Below are 14,595 nucleotides of genomic sequence, written 5' to 3' on the forward strand. Positions count from 1 at the left end.
CAAGAAACAATAGACTGTCCATACATACCTACATATTCCACTGTATTCGTTAAATAAAGAACAACATATTTTCCGTCTTTTAAAAAAACAAACTATCGGTACAGACGCCAGCTGGTCAACCAACCCTTATCTGTAAAATTTTGCCAAACAAACACGAACCTTCCACTATTGTGATAAGATTGAAAATCTATTCAAGAATTTTGACAGATGAAGGTAGATGTCCTGTCGTCTGTTCAGTACATAGGTACCTATTCCAAAATACTCCTCGAATAAGTAACAGCGTATTTTCCTCACATTAAACCTCTTTGTATTTTCCACCAGGTACCTGAACTTCTTCCCGCCGAATATGAGCAACACCACTCAGATCACGTTTGAGAAGTCAGCTACATATTTCGACGGTGACCTGGTGCCGAGGCGAGCGCATGCGTTGCTGCCCAATGCTAAGATTATTGCTATACTCATATCACCATCTAAAAGGTAAGAATATAAAAATCATAGCTACTTTTGAAGAAGAAACTTTTTGTCAGCAGCGGTTATGTTATGGACAAATGATGCAAATTAACTTTTATTTTTTGGTAACAACAATCCGTTACACACGACTTTGCACCCAAAGACGAGAATAATGTAATAATGCTATAGACATCCAACCAAATTACTTTATCGGGACAACCTATTAGAATCCGCTGTTGGCTGTCAACAAGGTGATCCCCTCGGGCCTGTGATCTTTAGTTTGGCAATTAACCCAATAATTCGGCAACTAAATTCTGAATTTAACGTCTGGTATCTCGACGATGGGACCCTGGGAGGCAACAGAGATACCGTACTTAATGATTTCATTTTCCTAAGAGACAAACTCCATAACATTGGCCTTGACCTAAACATTTCCAAATGCGAACTCTTTATATCTGACACAACCGACAGACAGACGACACTCCAAAAATTTAACGCAGTAGCCGATGGCATAAAAATAATAGACAAAAGTTCTCTTTGCCTCCTGGGGTCACCAGTACTAGAAGAGTCATTTTCGGATTTTATTGAGAACAAAATTCAAAATTTCAATGATATTTCGGAAAGGTTATTCAAAATTAATATACATTCAGCCATCACCATCCTACGATACTGCTACTTTGGCCCCAAATTAACCTACATCTTGCGTGCTTCTCATTTATGGAAGCACATCAACCTTTTGGATCAAATTGATAAAATAATTCGACATACACTTTCATCAATTTTAAATGTGGCCTTGGACGACAAAGCTTGGTCTCAAGCTACACTTCCCATCCGTATGGGAGGGCTTGGCGTCCGCAAAATTTCCAGTATTAGTTTACCGGCATTTATTTCCTCCGTCCATGGCACTGACAAATTGATCAGGAAAATTCTACCTATTACACTGATCAATTTTGAGGTGCCATGCCTGGGAGAGGCTATTAATGCCTGGAAAGTCACATGCCCGAATACCGATCTACCCGCCAACCCATCCTCCCAGAGACAGTGGGATGAGCCGCTCTGCAGAGTAATACGGAAAAATCTCATTGATACGTCAATTACTTCTGCGGAGCGCACGCCTACTGGCTGTGGGTGAATGGGAGTCAGGTCTTTGGCTTCACGCATTTCCGTCGGCAAACATAGGCACCATGTTTGACGACACCACTTTCAGACTCGCTGTCTGCCTGCGTCTGGGGGCTTCGTGCTGCACTCCTCACCGCTGCCACTGCGGGGAAGCTGTCAACAGCCTCGGTCACCACGGCCTGTCGTGCAGTCGGAGTGCGGGCCGCATACCACGACATGCGAATATCAACGACGTGATCCGTCGGGCTCTTGTTGCCGTCGGCGTGCCAGCCGTACTTGAACCAAATGGTTTGGCACGCGACGATGGCAAGAGACCAGACGGCATGTCGCTATTTCCGTGGAAGATGGGTAGGACTTTAGTGTGGGACGCGACCTGCGTCGACACTCTTGCGCCATCCCATCTTCCTAGAACTGCGTGTTGTGTTGGCTCCGCCGCTTCACAAGCAGAGGACCTCAAACGGCGCAAATATAGTAGCCTTATCGGGAATTACATGTTTGAGCCGTTTGGGGTTGAAACTCTCGGGCCGTGGGGTCCGAGTGCTCACGCGCTTGCGAAGGAAATTTCTAAACGCCTTGTTGACACTTCTCGTGACCCAAGGGCTGGCTTTTATTTCGCACAGAGGTTGAGCATTGCCATCCAACGTGGCAATGCTGCCAGCCTTCTGGGTACATTACCCGGTGACAGCGATGAGGAGCAATTTTTTGATGCAATGTATTAGTTTTAAGTTGTACATATAAGTTTATTTTTAATTTTTAAAATTAATGTAAATATTATGTAAATAAGACGAGAATTGGAAAGTAGTGTTTTCAAAACTTCCAATAATTTTGTATTTCCATAGTTTAAAAATTAATGGGTTAAGTTAAGCATACGTCACGTACTTTTTTCTTGTCTCAACTTCCGCGGTCAACAAAATACATAATGCAATGACTATAAACAATTGGTAGGGAATTATATCCCAGCTGCACAAGTGCACATACATTGCGACGGAGCCACGGTATCGTGCGCACTGGTTTGTATGTAAATCCTGAGGATCTAGGACTTAACGCATTGGCGATTCAGCCGCGCACCCCAATGCCTAGCGAAGCGACTGCCGTGCGAAAACTGACGCTAAGTTGACAGTGTTGCCAGAATTTAAGCTGAGACAGATTGTTTATGGTCTTAATACTGGCCACTGTGATAAATAGTCCAAGAGTATTCAACTACTCATTACTTTGACGATGAAAACTAACGTCGATATAATGAGCTTATTAAAAGTACGCGAATATTTTACGAACATCATTTACCTAAGTACATAAAGGCAAGATACACCTAATAACTTAATTGACCTATTCCATGACCTTTTAGTCCTCAAAAGGGTCTTAACTTAGTTAACAATTTTGAGGACACGCACTTATAAGAGTCAAAACGACTCTTCTGTCCTAATTAATATTCCTTTTATTAAAGTTCTAAGAGCGTCTTGAGCTATTATAAAATTATAACTGATGTTCAAACGTGCGAGCGTTTAACAATAAAACCACGCGACTGCGAGGGAACAATAAATGTGCTAAGATGCACATCAATCTTACAGCCTCAATAATAATTAGAAGATTGTAAAAGAAAATGTTTTATCAGGCGTCCGTCAGGCCTCGTTCATCAAAATGCAAATTTTAAATCTCAATTTATATCCACAAAAGTTTTCATGGAAATTCATTTGAATTCGTTTATGAGACTATTTTTAGTATGCTTCGATGGAATAGAGATGTAATTTTTAAAACCTTTATCTTTTGTAATGGGTAACAGAAAATTGAAAGATAGGTAGGTTAAAAATTCAGCTTTATCTGTTTAATCGTGAAATTACTTTGAAAAGCTTTTATATAAAACAACCTAGACGCCTGATATTTTGCAGTTTTATTAGCGAATTCCATGAATAGTGTAAGTTTATTTTAACATTATTAACATTCTTCGCAATCCGATGTGTTGCTCCTAACGGAAAAGTTATTTCTACCATATAAAAATTTGACGAAGGCAATCAAAATATAATAATTTCCATTGCAGTCAACTACGCTCAATTAAAAACTAACTGGGCAGTAGTTCTTAATAAAAGGCTCATCAAGAGGCATTTATTTCAACCGTAGTAACACCATGAATAGGAGTATTTATTACAGTACTTAATATGCTCATAGTGGACGTCGAAGGGGAATAAAATGCATAAAGAGATACGGTATAATTAATTACAGTACGTGTTAAGCATCTGTGAATTGAGACGGTTTACTAAGAACTGTAGGAGAAACCCGGTGAATTACGACACGTACACCGATCCCAGACAGATCCGCATTATTTAATATGTAATTTATTTTAGGTACTATAAATACTCTGAAAGATAGACAGTCGCTCCATGTAAAACACGGGTACCCAGCTACATTCGGTTAGACGGGAAGCCCACCCCAACGTACCGTATGTTGAGAAAAGGCAAGACGGTTCGAACACTGAAACAGAAAAAAAAAAACTATGAAAAAATATATTACAAAATGTGCATAATATTATAATGAGAAATTTCACAAACTATAAGACACTTTTCATCCTATTGTGAATATCGATTTAAAGAGAACAAATTACGACTGAAAGAAATCGCGTGTCCATAGCCTTCGGGTGGAATTTATTTACAAATCAGACGAACCGTAAATAAAAGAAACACATCAAGGAAAATCTATCTCGTGTAATTCGTCATTAGTAGTCTTAACTGAATTACACTCGATTGAGGAAAAACGTAGGGCAGCAAGAAACTCGTAACTCAAGCCAGTAAAACTGCTCGGTCAAATCCGAAACGTTATTGCGGTGACAAGGAATTGCACATCTTGAATTTATGCTAAGACTTTGCATTTAGATATATTTGGAAAATAAGACCTCGTAACTTAGGTACATTAGATATTGGGAGAAGTGCATTTAGAAAATTACTGACTTAGCTGTTTGATAAATACACATCCTTTTTCAAATGTCAGAAAAGAATGTGTGCTCGTGGTGTAACCTGATTGCAGAGTAAATTAAACTGAGGACTAGGTTCTATTCTTTTTGCTGTAACGTACAATAACATCTTGAATGCCATATATATCATAGAAATTACTTAAGTGACTATTATCATGATTGGCCAATTGTGTAGAGATCCACTACTGTCTACTTACACATAAGTACATATATTTATGACATTTAAGGCGTACGTTGTGAGAGCCGAGGGGAGTTTTACGTGAACCATATCGCCAACGTAAACATTCAAACCAAAAAATAAAAGCACCAACTACAGATTAACAAAAAAATATTTTTAATATCAGTGCCTATAACGTGTCGTGCTCTGAATAATTCACATAAAAATCCGTGTGTTTGTTGTGCAGAGCGTATTCGTGGTACCAGCACATTCGGTCGCACGGCGATGCGGTCGCGAACAACTACACGTTCCATACAGTCATCGCGGCGAATGATTCCGCACCGAAACCCCTCAGGGATTTGAGGTAAGTTTTTAAACATTTATTTAAATAGGTATATTATGTTTTTTAGGATAGTGGGTTCTTTTAGGGAGTTTGTGTTATATGTAATTAGTTCTACTTTATCTTGTTTAGATTACTTTGTAGATGATGACAATTGAATATTTACTAAAACGTACTTCACAATGTAATCTACTCAAACGACCAAAACACAAAAATTAACCGTGATTTTTATATCATCAATAATTTAATCCTTGCCATGCCCTTAGTGCTTTCCACAGCAGAGTCACGTTCCATTACACGAGTAAGCCATTTAAACTTTAATTTACTGTAAAGCTTTTGTCCAAAACAAACGTAAAATACATGGCTCTTTGTTCTACACAGTAATAAAACTTTTCGTAGACATTGGTAACTACGGCTTCCTAATATAGTCTTTTTTTTTTTTCGATGCGAGGCAAAGGCGTATATTTTACGCCCGCTTTCGACCCTCTCATATTGGATCACAATTTTTCCTCGCAAGCCCCGGCTCTTGTACATTAATAACAAATGTAATGCCTTCACTGTACTATTATTTCATCCCCTTCTCGTTTATACCATTTGGTTCCTTAACTTCACGCTATTACGGCGCGGATGAAGTGGGGGGACTTATTGACTTACGTAATCCCGTTCAGAGGGCCAATAGGCATGAAAACGATTTAGTTTCAATTAACAGCCCAACTTGGTGTGTATAGTAAAATATATTGTACTTGATCGTGTTAAGTGCAATGTGATCTTATATTATTTGCATAGAGACGTGAACAATACGCTCAAACTTTCATAGAAAGGGATTTATCTAGATAACTGTAGGTACTTCAACTCTGTGTTTGAAGTGCTGATTGCGATCTGGAGATCGGGAGCAGTCGCGTCGTTATTATTTGATTCTTAAATCAATATTAAAGCCGTTCCCCTTTTGTTGTTGCTTGTCTTTTTATGCTTGAATAGATTCAGGTACGAATCGATGACCCAATTCTAAGAAATGTTTGTTTTGTACCGTGCCGTAAATCCCAGTTGTATTCAGACTAAGCCCACATGAGGTGGCACGAATGTTATTAGTGCGAGTATACTTCGCTTAATTTGGTACACAATTTCACACATCATATTATTACAGCGACCGTTTGTAATCCAGACGGGCTCCCCAAGACTACGTGACGGTACATAGCCGAAATCCATTTAACATTAAAATAAGCCAGTTATATTTGTGAGCGTGCGACTCAAAGATTATTGTGTACTTGACAGCGCCATGAATTTATTATCAGGCATCACGCGCATTTCCTCCGCAAGCTAATGTGCTCTGAATGGATTAATAAATGATATTGTTTGCATTTTATATTGTAAATATTATGATTTTCCGGTAACGGAGGGGTGTTTCCCCCTATTTTTAACTTAAACATTCTTTTTTCAACCTCCCAGCCACCGTTCTATATTCGCGGTTTTAATTGTCATTTTTGTCTATGCAAGCATCATTAGGTATATTCTATGTAATAAGTACATGTGATCGTTATTTACGTAAAAACATTAAACAACCTATTCTTCATATACATAGATGATGTAACTACAAGTTTTAAGATATGAGCGTACGAGAGACAACCTGTTTGCATAAATACCAAGGACTACAGATCTCATTATAATGCATGCATTCTTGCTCTATGGCCTCAATATTCACAAGCATTACACACGTTAGAATTTCGCTTAATATTTATTTTAATACGGTCTCTAATATTTTTTTATGTTATTAACTACTCTGTTAATGGACTTATTTGACACCTACAGGTTTTTGTAAATCGAATGAATTTCTGAGATGAGTTAATTTATCAACCAAAAGAGTTCTTCAGTTTTATAACAAGACTAGCTTCTGCCAGCAGTGTCCATATGCGTCCTATGGTAACTGCTTCATGAGCCTCTATAAGAAGTAGCTTATAACTTCAATAAATGGGCGATCTAATACTGAAACAATTTTTCAAATTGAAGTTCCAAGTTCCTGAGATTATCGTGTTCAAACAAACCCTGTAGTTTTATAAACTAGTATGATGTAATAATATGTTTTTATTATAGCCTTATCTTTAATCCAAGTGTTTCCTTTAGAAACCGCTGCCTAAACCCAGGCAAGTACAGTCACTACCTGGAGCGCTGGCTAGCTGAATACAGCAGCCACCAACTCCACATCATTGACGGATCCCTGCTGCGCTCCGAACCGGCCGCGGTCATGAACACGCTGCAGAAGTTCCTCAAGATATCGCCGCATATCGACTATAATAAGTTGCTCAAGTAAGTAATCTAAAAATCCTCTTAGGGTGCATGTAGCTGGAGCAAGTTAACATGCGCAAGTGACAAGAGCACTGGGTGTGTATTTTGTTTTGGTACATGCGCCAGTCGCTGGACCTGCACGTTTTTTAAATGCATGTAACCTGCGCATGTGCCTCAACATACGCGAGCTACTTGCACCGTGTAGATGAACCCTTATTTAAAAAACATAGTCTCAAGTTCATCGTCAAACCACTACTATGAATTTTCACGTATCCAACTTGGAATGTAAACAGTTGTTTTGAGTAAAACGGACGTTTATGTTGAAGGTAAACTTGAGCCTGACAGACTTTCGAGAAACAATTGGGTGGATGACTAGGTCAAAAATAAATTACGTTGTCATATTCATTTAGTGAAGCATCTAAAAATAATGTCACTTCCATTTATCGTTTTGATGGAATAATTGATTAAATTTTTTTATTGATAATATAAGCTAAATAAGAATCCAGTTTGATGTGAAAAATCTGTGACGTCATAAGTTGCGCTTACATACATATTGCAAAGAAAGTGACAGTTTTTGACAGTTAAATAAAAGTAATGAATTTGACTCGTTGGAAACTACCGTATTGAGAGTCGAGATTTCTAGAATGATCATAAGTCCTAATACACAAACAAAACAAATATCTTAATCTTTCAGCTCTTATACATATTTGCGGTGACAAAGTACTTCTGTAGTACAGTAATAGACAACATTATTTGATTTGCTTCTAAATATACACTCACTTCTCCGAGCCCAAAGACTTGATAGTCTTTACTTTAACCAAAAATATCTAATGTGGCAAATTAGTCTGATAGTAGGACTTTTTTCTGTGTGTGTAATTAATGCTACAAATATTCGTAAATTAAATAAAACCTTCACGTTCTCATATGTAAATGTTGTACAGACATGTAATTCTACTAATGTTGGTAAATGAAAATAACGTTTCGTAATAATGTACTCGCTCCGCGCAGCACACATTAGCATCGCTTTTGAAGTATTTGAACACTACATCCATAAATAGTTAATTTTGCTTTATAAACAGCACTATCACTCCATTACTAGTTGTTCGTACAAATCATAAACACTTAAAATAATGACTTCTACATTTGCATGAAAACATCCATTCGTGCTAGTTCGTGCCCACTACTGAATATGTGATTCTTTACATGACCGTTATGGTAAACTAGGGTAAACCAAGGTCTAGAAATTTCGACTAATGTTTCTTTGTGAACAGTGCAAGCAAAGAGACCAGCGGGCCACCCTAATTGCGTAATTACTGTATTCAGCAGTGTACCTACATTGCGTTAATGTAGTTGTCAACCAAACGAACGGTTCAAACGTTTGCAGCAATGGATTCGGTTGTGTTGACAACTTGGAAAATTACAAGTTGAACAGTTACGTAATTAGGGTACCTACTAGACTTGTGTGTGTAGGAGTGTACGCCGCTTTCACATGAAAATGTCCTTCTATTTTTACCGGTTACTCACACAGATGCAAAAGTCTGATGTTACCGTACAAGCTCCACTTAGTAACATTCCGTACTCCGCAGATTTCTATGCCTTTCTAATTTGATATTACGACGTCGCTGTCACATAATTATACAATTTTTGCTACGAACTCCGTAAATTTCTTGTAAAAGAGAGCGCCTTTTAAGAGCATTAATTCACGTCGGGCGGACATTGTATTGTGCTGAGACAACAAGCTCGAGGAGGTACGAAGACATAAAACTGGTACACATCTTGTAAAGTGATATTGTACGGTCGCCGCTGAGACCAGCAACCTCTGCAATTGGCGATAACTTAGCTACAATGGCCCCTTAAACTCTAGGCACACAACTTCGCAGAAGCAACTCGCTGGGACTAATATCACTGCATAATGCCCTATCTACATAAAGCAGCTTGTTGCAATTCTAAGCCTTCCTTAGGAAAATAGCCTTTCGTTCCCCGCTGTCGGACTTGCTTCCAATGAGAATTCTGTATCGCATTCGTACACTCACTTGTGTACTAGTGCCATTTAAGACTGAAATTGAATAGTTTCGTTTTAAGACCTCATATAGAAGGGCACGCCACCATCGTGGCGGTAAGTCCCCTCTTTGAGGAGTGGCTCGGGAGGAGTCACGGCGCCCTCACGTACCGCATGACGCAGGTCCTCACCGGACACGGTTGTTTCGGGAGGTACCTGCACCGCATCGGTCGTGAGGAGGCGCCCGGGTGTCACCATTGTGCGGACAGCCCCGAGGACACGGTGGACCACACAGTCCAGGTGTGCCCCGCATGGGAAGGGCACCGCCGGGTCCTCGTCGAGGCTCTGGGCGGCGGCGACCTCTCGCGTCCGGCCCTGGTTCAGGCCATGGTCCGGGGCGAGAGGGAATGGGATGCCGTCGCCTCCTTCTGCGAAGCGGTCATGCTCGAGAAGGAGGAGGCGGAACGCCAGAGAGTCCGCACCTCTCATCCCGGCCGTCGCGCTGGACCAGGTAGACACCATGGGCGCCGGGTGTCGCGAGATGACTCCCGGCCACCGTAGGCGTGGGTCTGTGGGCGGTGAGTTCGGGTGGCTCATCGTCCCTCTGTCTTCCTAGACGACAGACCCGTGTCGACGGCGCGCGTTGTTCCACGCGCTCCTCAAAGAGACGTCAGCAACCCAGCGGGGCAGCAGGGCCTGGCCTGCCGGGGCTGCGGGTTGTTCGAAAGAGATACCGCGGCCCTGGTACATAAAAGGCCTATGACGGAACACGACGATTTTAGTCAGTAAGAGTCGACATCCCTCACCGCTGCTAACCCACAGCGAGGGGTCATTTGATGATTTTACGTCGATAAAAAAAAAAAAGACCTCATATAGACAATTGCCCTCTTATCAACGTAATAGGCACTGTATATTATATATCGTAGGTACAATAGAAGTGTATAAGTTTGAAATAACGGGAATACTCGCTCCGTTGGTTCAGACGCTTCAAGCGAAATGGATGATGAAATTATTGAAAGACTCGGGAATAATAGACATGAGCATGAGAAAGGGAATGTAAGACGTTGAAGTAGATGTAAATAATATAGAAGATGGATTGTTTGCCTGTTGTCCTGTAAATAATAGTCCTGTATACATAGAAATTCAATAGAATAAAGGCATCCTGTGATGTATGAATAGGCCTACTAAACTACAAGTGTATTAGGTTTCCCAAATTTTTACGCTATATTTGTTTCAGGTACGATCCGAAAAAAGGATTTTTCTGCCAAGCAGTAGGCAACGACCGGACGAAATGTCTGGGTAAATCCAAAGGTCGGATATATCCGCCGATGGAGGAGAAGTCGGCCAAGTTCCTGAAGCGCTACTACACGCCGCACAACACTGCGCTCTCCAAGCTCCTGGTGAGGATCGGCCGGCCCGTGCCGCAGTGGCTCAAGGACGAGCTCTCGTCTAACGGATAGCATATCTTTCAACCTATAAGGTTGGAACGAAAAAAGAAGGCGCTACAAGGCTTGATCAAAGTCTGTGTCATCAGGATCCCTTGACGAGGCCAAGGGTCGGCGATATTACGACAGTCCTGAAGTTACAAACTGTGGGCGTACGTCGCGAATCGCGTCACGCTATTGTTCTTTCCAAGTGTTTCAATGTGAGAGTATCCTTGTTGAACAAATATCTTTGTCTATCGATTCTTGTAATATAATGTTTTAAAGAGTGATATTAAACGACTTAAAGTTCTCGATCTGTTGGAACGGGATGAAGAATCTAATTATTGTTTTAGTATAATTTTTACTGTATGTAGTGTGGGGGTGTAGTAAATGACTGTGTGTTCCCAGTGAACGGTTACGATTCGACTTTGCTTGCCTGATCATGTTGTTTCTTAGCCATATTTATATGGACAGCGCCCGGCACTCGTGCGCCGGTCTAGGTGCTATTTGTTAGTAGTTTCATTCAACTTTAACACGTTTGGTTATTACTATTCGTCTCGATTATTTTAGTCGCCATTATGTTATTAATTCATCATGATTTTATGCTAAATTTATAACGCTTTGTAATTAGGTATTAATATATTATGTTAGACATATAAAATGGTTGCAAATAATATTTCATTCCACGCTCTAACCGACCGTTGCTACACGCTTATTTTAATATTTTTGTTTTTATTACAATGTACGTACCTGATGCAATATGTAAATTTGTAGTTAATTTTGTACGTTTCATATAGATGTAGTTCTAATATTATTTTAAACAATCTCCTTGTCTTTCTGTGCCATAAATATGAAGTGACACAAGTGGCACTGGAATATATTTTATTTTAATCATTATTTTTAATTTCTACACGTATATTTTACAATAGAACAAAACACTAGTCTTTTACTAAATGCGACAGAATAACATTCGTTGAACATAGCACAAGCGTATGGTTCGTGTCACATGAACTGTCAACGCTTACTCAATCACACACATCCATATTAAGTTCAGTTACCGAATTAGCCGTAAGGATTTTTAATATACATATTGAAGATGTCGCGTTATATTTTAAATAAATGATAATATCAATGACGACCCAATGAATGAAACATAAATGTATTCCGTATATATTTTGATATGCATAAATTTATCGGCGAGATAACTCGGCAAGGAAGATGAAAGTTTTTGTAAAACTGATTCATTATAGGAATTTTCTTACTATTTGTTGTAATAGATGTCGGTACTTAAAACTTGTAAAAATTCTTTTCTCGTGAAAATACATAGAAAAGTACAGAAAAATAAATATAACGAAATCGATATTTGAATAGCGTTAAATAATAATATTTTATGGTACATAATTTTATTACGTTTTTGTTTAATGTTTGTCGAGAGGCTTCATATGAAATTTATTCAAACTCTGATGTTCTTGATATATTGTGAAGATGTGTGTAACGTAGAACCGGCCTTACAATGTTTAGAAGCGAGCTATGAAACTGTACGGTGTTGCAATTTGTAAACATGTCTAGACATGGATCGTTTACATCAGTCACTGTGACGTCACCGACGGCGCATATACTTCTCTCTACTATATTTTGTGCTCCACTAGAAAATTATCAAGTTCGTATCAGTGTGAAATCAATTAGACAGCGCCCTAATCATTTTCTGTAATAGTTGTTATTTCTTGTTATCGTTTCTAACGGTACAGCCAATGACTGCTCTTAAAATGTGTTCTTTATAAGAAATTAATACATCACTTATTTTATTAAATGATTTAAACCTCAAATGCGTGTTTGTTCTACCCCAACAAATTCCTGTGTGCTCTAACTCGAATTAATTCAAATTATTAGCAGTGTAATGGCCTCCACGAACGTTTAGATAACGAGGCGGATCTGTTCCACTAGACCGTTAAACTGAGACATGTAGATATATTGCTTCTCTTATATATCCGTCCGTATATTTGCAGTAATACGTAACATTGGCAGTCGAGAGCAATTCTGAGGAGATACAAACTAACCGCCCCCGAGCGCCCTGAAAAATGTATTACCCAGTGCTACAGTATTGTTCGATAGTCGATAAAGAACGCTTGCACGGGGAAATATGCCCAGCCATAAGTTGCGGTATCGATATGTGCATACTTAAACAAAAGAAACGCATTAGCCGCACTCCTTTGTTCCGTATTCTTTTCCTTGCAGTAAGTATAAGTTACACTGTAAAAGGAAAATAATACTCTGAAAATTATGATCAAAGGAATTAGTGGAGTTATACTTTGATACATTGGTTAGCTAGGAAATTTAGAAATATCATTGGAACACGAATGGCGCGTGACAAATCTCATTGAGCAGTTGACGTCAACGAGATAATGGTAAATTAGAACAGAAATATTGTCTCTTTTCAACCTAATTTTACTTCCAGGGAAACGTTTACCTACAATGTTGTTTGTGTCATGGTGCGGTGCCCCTAATGAGGTGGTTGCTCCTGGAAAAATCGGAGGCAATTTAAAAGTACCAGTAAGTATTAATAGGTCTTGGAATCACCCTGTGTTGAGTAGAAATACAATATATTATTATTTATGGTCGTACACGTAGGTATTATATATGTATGATCACATCACACGGTTCTGAAAAGTGTAGGTAAGTAGTTACGTTATTGGGTATTCCATCAGTCAATAGTTATTTAGTAGACTGTGACTTTTTTTAGTCCAATGAAGCAAAGTGAACCATACATACATAGTTACTTAGGTAACAGACATCTGCCATCTAAGTTTACACGAGCATTACATTCTTGGTAAAGTATGCAGATATTCCTAGAATTCCTAAATAAGTACAGAGGTACATAAGTAAACCAATTACTTGCTGCATAAGCCGCTTGCATAAACTACCATCGTACACTGATTTGCAGTAAACAAACCGCGCGCACAGACTTCGCATAACATAAACTCAATTTTTCAGTAGTTACCCAACTATTTCCGATCGAGGCAGAGAAAGTTCGGGAAACGCTTATTACGCCTATAAGTGAACCTACCTACATTAGCAAGAAAGCACGTATTTCGCCCCAGTTCGCAACTAGCATTGGAGTTTCGATTGGTACACTAGATACACGTAACTACCTACATAAGACGAGCTTACACATACATAAACGACGCTAAAATGCTAACAAAACATGTAAGTACTAACTGCAAATATGATTTACGTTCTAGTTTTACGAAAAGAACGTTCAGAATAATTTACAAAGAAGCTTAGGTACAAAAGGTTGCTTTGAAGTTTGAACCCGCAAACGTTTGTAAGCGGTACGCTGCAGGGAATTTATATGATAATCAAGAAGAATGTAAGTATAGGTACAATAACGTCTTATCTGCTAAGTATATCCGTAGCTCATTTGATGATTTTTGAAGTCGTTAAAAAAAAAGCTGTGCAAAAATCTATATAAAGATAGGTAAGTATATTCAGACTTACACATTGTGGGTACATAATTAATAAATATTTTCACAATATGAACAGAATCATACTTCGATTAAACATATGGAAGCACCGCTTTTCGGTATCTGCAGTTTTTTTACTTACTAACACTTAACTAGATAATCTTAATAGCCTAAACTTGTAACCAAAGTACTTACTTAAGTTTATGAAAAACAAAAGAATTATAAGTACCACCTAAAATATAAAGACAAAGATAGATTAGTACTGTCACAAGCAAAGCCCGAGTTCAGTGTTTACCGCGTTTTTGCTATGAGTTACAGCGTTAGTTCGTCTCGGGAACGTATACCAGCCATAAGTCAGCTGAAGAAGCAAGCTCGCATCATGGCTTTTATCTTAAAATTACGA

At 39.0% G+C, this 14,595-nt stretch overlaps 1 protein-coding gene across 2 annotated transcripts in view; it reads left to right on the forward strand.

Moving 5' to 3' along the window:
* The window catches only part of LOC110374811 (bifunctional heparan sulfate N-deacetylase/N-sulfotransferase), a 95,381-nt gene extending 82,824 nt beyond the window's left edge, over window positions 1-12,557 (forward strand). For both annotated transcript variants that reach the window (XM_021332692.3, XM_021332693.3), the window contains exons 12-15: window positions 322-477; window positions 4,936-5,052; window positions 7,147-7,329; window positions 10,545-12,557. In XM_021332692.3, the coding sequence (XP_021188367.1) occupies window positions 322-477; window positions 4,936-5,052; window positions 7,147-7,329; window positions 10,545-10,767 (679 nt within the window). In that variant the 3' untranslated portion in view covers window positions 10,768-12,557. The remainder of the gene's footprint in view (window positions 1-321; window positions 478-4,935; window positions 5,053-7,146; window positions 7,330-10,544) is intronic.
* Window positions 12,558-14,595: the final 2,038 nt, after the last annotated feature.

This window comes from Helicoverpa armigera, chromosome 4, assembly GCF_030705265.1.
Source record: "Helicoverpa armigera isolate CAAS_96S chromosome 4, ASM3070526v1, whole genome shotgun sequence".
Lineage (NCBI taxonomy): Eukaryota > Metazoa > Arthropoda > Insecta > Lepidoptera > Noctuidae > Helicoverpa > Helicoverpa armigera.